The sequence below is a fragment of the Otolemur garnettii genome, unplaced genomic scaffold, assembly GCF_000181295.1.
Source record: "Otolemur garnettii isolate 467f Iridium unplaced genomic scaffold, OtoGar3 scaffold00022, whole genome shotgun sequence".
Lineage (NCBI taxonomy): Eukaryota > Metazoa > Chordata > Mammalia > Primates > Galagidae > Otolemur > Otolemur garnettii.
In genome coordinates, this window is record NW_003852417.1 from 2163110 (window position 1) to 2166535 (window position 3426).

The 3426-nt window shown below is 45.7% G+C and overlaps 1 protein-coding gene across 1 annotated transcript in view; it reads right to left on the reverse strand.

The window, feature by feature from the left end:
* Window positions 1-3426, reverse strand: part of ADAM17 (ADAM metallopeptidase domain 17) — a 74593-nt gene that overhangs the window by 19904 nt on the left and 51263 nt on the right. Inside the window, 1 exon segment of the mRNA XM_023511807.1 lies at window positions 201-400. Within this exon segment, the coding sequence (XP_023367575.1) occupies window positions 201-400 (200 nt within the window).

Genomic DNA, 3426 nt, shown 5'->3' on the forward strand with positions numbered 1-3426 from the left:
TCACCTGCACTGCACGCCCCGTCACAGCCACCCTCACCTGCACTGCATGCCCTGTCACAGCCACCCTCACTTGCACTGCATGCCCTGCCACAGCCACCCTCACCTGCATTGTAAGGCCTGTCACAGCCATCTCACCTGCACTGCACGCCCCGTCACAGCCACCCTCACCTGCATTGTAAGGCCTGTCACAGCCATCTCACCTGCACTGCACGCCCTCCCTCAGAGTGCAGTCACTGTTGCAGCAGGAGTCATTGTTCAGGTACATGATGCCGGGATCACACTCCTCGCCTTCATCCACCCTCGAATTCCCGCACACCTTGTTGCTGCGTTCTTGAAAACACTCCTGGGCCTTACTTTCGATGGTCTTATAGATTGACTGTTTACTGCAGTTTGAAAACATCTTAAAAGAAAAAAGCCCACAAGAATACAAATCATAAAAATTCATTCCCACATAGTGTTTGTGCTGCTTCTTTAGGGACAAATTCTCTTGAGACAGAGTCTCAAGCTGTTGCCCTGGGTAGAGTGCAGTGGTGTCATAGCTCACAGCAACCTCCAAGTCCTGGCTCAAGAGATCTTCTTGCCTCCATTTTTCTACTTTTAGTAGAGATGGGGTCTCACTCTTGCTCATGCTAGTCTCAAACTCATGAGCTCAAGCTATCCACGTACCTCAGCTCCCAGAGTGTTAGGATTACAGGAGTGAACCACTGCACAGGGCCCCCTTTTTTTTTTTAAAGGGATAATTTTTTTTTTTTTTTTTTTTAGAGACAGCATCTCACTTCGTCACCCTTAGTAGAGTGCTATAGCGTCATAGCTCACAGCAACCTCCAACTCCTGGGCATAGGTGATTCTCTTGCCTCAGCCTCCTAAGTATTTGGGACCACAGGTGCCCGCCACAACACCCAGCTATTTTTTTTTGTTGTTATTGCAATTTGGCAGGGGCTGGGTTTGAACGCACCACCTTCGGTATATGGGACTGGTGCCCTACTCACTGAGCCATAGATACCACCCAAGGGACAAATTCTTAATGTGAAAACCACCATCAAAGCCACCCTGGAATTGTGTCAAGGCCATCAGCCACCTCCAAAGGCCACAGCTATGAAACTGAGTATCTCCCTGTGTAGGATGCCAAATGGCTGGTGGAAACTTTGTTAAGGTCCTAAAATCTTCACATGAAGGCAAGAAGCTATGTAAATACTGAGACCACAGCCCAGTCAGTGTCCTCGAGAGGACAAGCAGGCCAGCACAACAGAGAGCTCAGAACTCCAACAGACTCAAAGTCTTCCTCCACCTGGGTATGCCACTTACTGATGCAATGACATAAGAATTAGGCACAGACTGTCATCCGCCCAGCAAAATGATTCAGGAGTGCAGAGAGGGTCTATTTTTGGTTTACCCTTTTTCCTTCATTGGCTATTTATATGGATGATCCACATTTAAACTTTTTAAGTATTTTGAGCTTAGTAAGACGCTTATTATACAACACATAGTCTACTAAAAAAAAATTAAGTCCCAGCTGGGCCTATCTGCTGACTCCTAGCACTGCGGGAGGCCAAGGCAGGTGGACTATCTGAGCTCACATATTTAAGACCAGCCTAAGCCAGAGCAAGAACTCCCTTCCCCCATCTCTAAAAATAGCTGGGCTTTGTGGCGGGTACCTGTAGTCTCAGCTACTCAGGAGGCTGAGGCAAGAGAATTGCTTGAGCCCAGGAGTTTGAGGTTGCTGTGAGCTATGATACCATGACACTCTACCAATTTTTTTTGATGTCTCAAAAAAAGTGTCATCCTTTTTTGAGACAAAGTGGTGTATCCAAAAAAAAAAAAAAAAAAAATTAAGTCCCAAACTATTACTTGAACATTTTCATGGGCCAGCAAGATTTTAAGTTTCTCTCAGTTTTACTATAGCTGACTAGTGTCTCTAAGGAAGATCCTAGCTTCTCACCTTTTAAGCTTAACAATTTTTCCAGGAGCTCTAGAACTGAGCCTATTTTCCAGACCACTTGAAATTATCAAGAGAAGGGGTAAGCAGGTACAGTGGCTCATGCTTGTAATCCCAGCACTTTGGGAGGCTGAGATGGGAGGATCTCTTCAGGTCAGGAGTTTAAGACCAGACTAAGCAAGAGCAAGACCCTGTCTCTACTAAAAACAGAAAAATTAGGTAGGCATGGTGGCACACATCTACAGACCCCGGTACTTAGGGAAGCTAAAGCAGGAGGACTGCTTGAGCCCAGGAGTCTTAGGTTGTTGTGAGCTATGATGGTGCCACTGGACTCCAACCTGGGTGACAGTGAGATCATGTTGAAGGAGGGAGGGAAGGAAGGAAAAATGAAAAGGAAAGAAGGAAAAAAGAGAAAGATGAGAAAAGAGAGAAAAGAAAGGGAGGCAAGGAAAGCAGAGAAAACTAAGTGTGGTTATTTCTTGGGGCAGGGTCTCCACAGCTCTCTAAAGATGCTAAAATGGATTCACTTTCACTCCAGACAACAATCATGAAGCCCTGAGAGCAGAGAGCATGGGATCCTCCAAAGGTGCCTATAACCACTGAATCAAATATCAAGGAGTTACTTTCAGCAAAATAGTGAAGGCCTCATCACACTAAACAGAATTACAAACTGGACATGCTAAAAAATTGGTTTTTACAGTAAAGATGTTTAAGAGGTCTGGTTATTCCAATTTGGGCTTCAGGCAGTTGGAATCTTAGTGAGGTTTATTCATCAGCACTGCAGATCTATGAGCTCCATTTCATGCTCTCACCTCAGTAAGGCTCAGGTTCTAGTGCATTAAAATTCACAGCAAACAGGTAAGAACTACCTCTTTACTACTTCCTCAGCTACACCTCCCAAGCAGTTGGAAGCCCTGGCCAAGTGCTAGGGAAAAAGGGGCCAATTTTCCACTCTGCATGCTCTCCAAAGACCTGGAGGCTTCTGTTTGAACCCTCATCATAAGATCTCTTCTCCCTTCCAATAAACTTTCCTGGAGGTCACAATCCCAAAGGTCCCACATTCCTTTTCACTAATGCCATCTGTCCACAGTGAAGTGTACCCATGATGGCTTGACTAGCAGAGAGTGGCAGGTCTTATCTTTCTAGGTCAAAAAAACTAGAAACTACTTTTGTTCTGGACCCCTTTTCATTTAGTTAAAAACTTTTTTTTTCTTTTGAGACAGAGCCTCAAGTTGTCGCCCTGGGTAGAGTGCCGTGGCATCACAGCTCACAGCAACCTCCAAATCCTGGACTTAATGATTCTCAGCCTCCCAAGTAGCTGGGACCACAGACGCCTCCCACAATGCCTGATTATTCTTCGGTTGCAGTTGTCATTGTTGTCTGGCAGGCCCAGGCTGGATACAAACCCACCAGCTCTGGTGTATGTGGCTGGCACCTTAGCCACTTGAGTCATAGGCGGCAAATCTAGTTAAAAACATTTTTATCGGCTC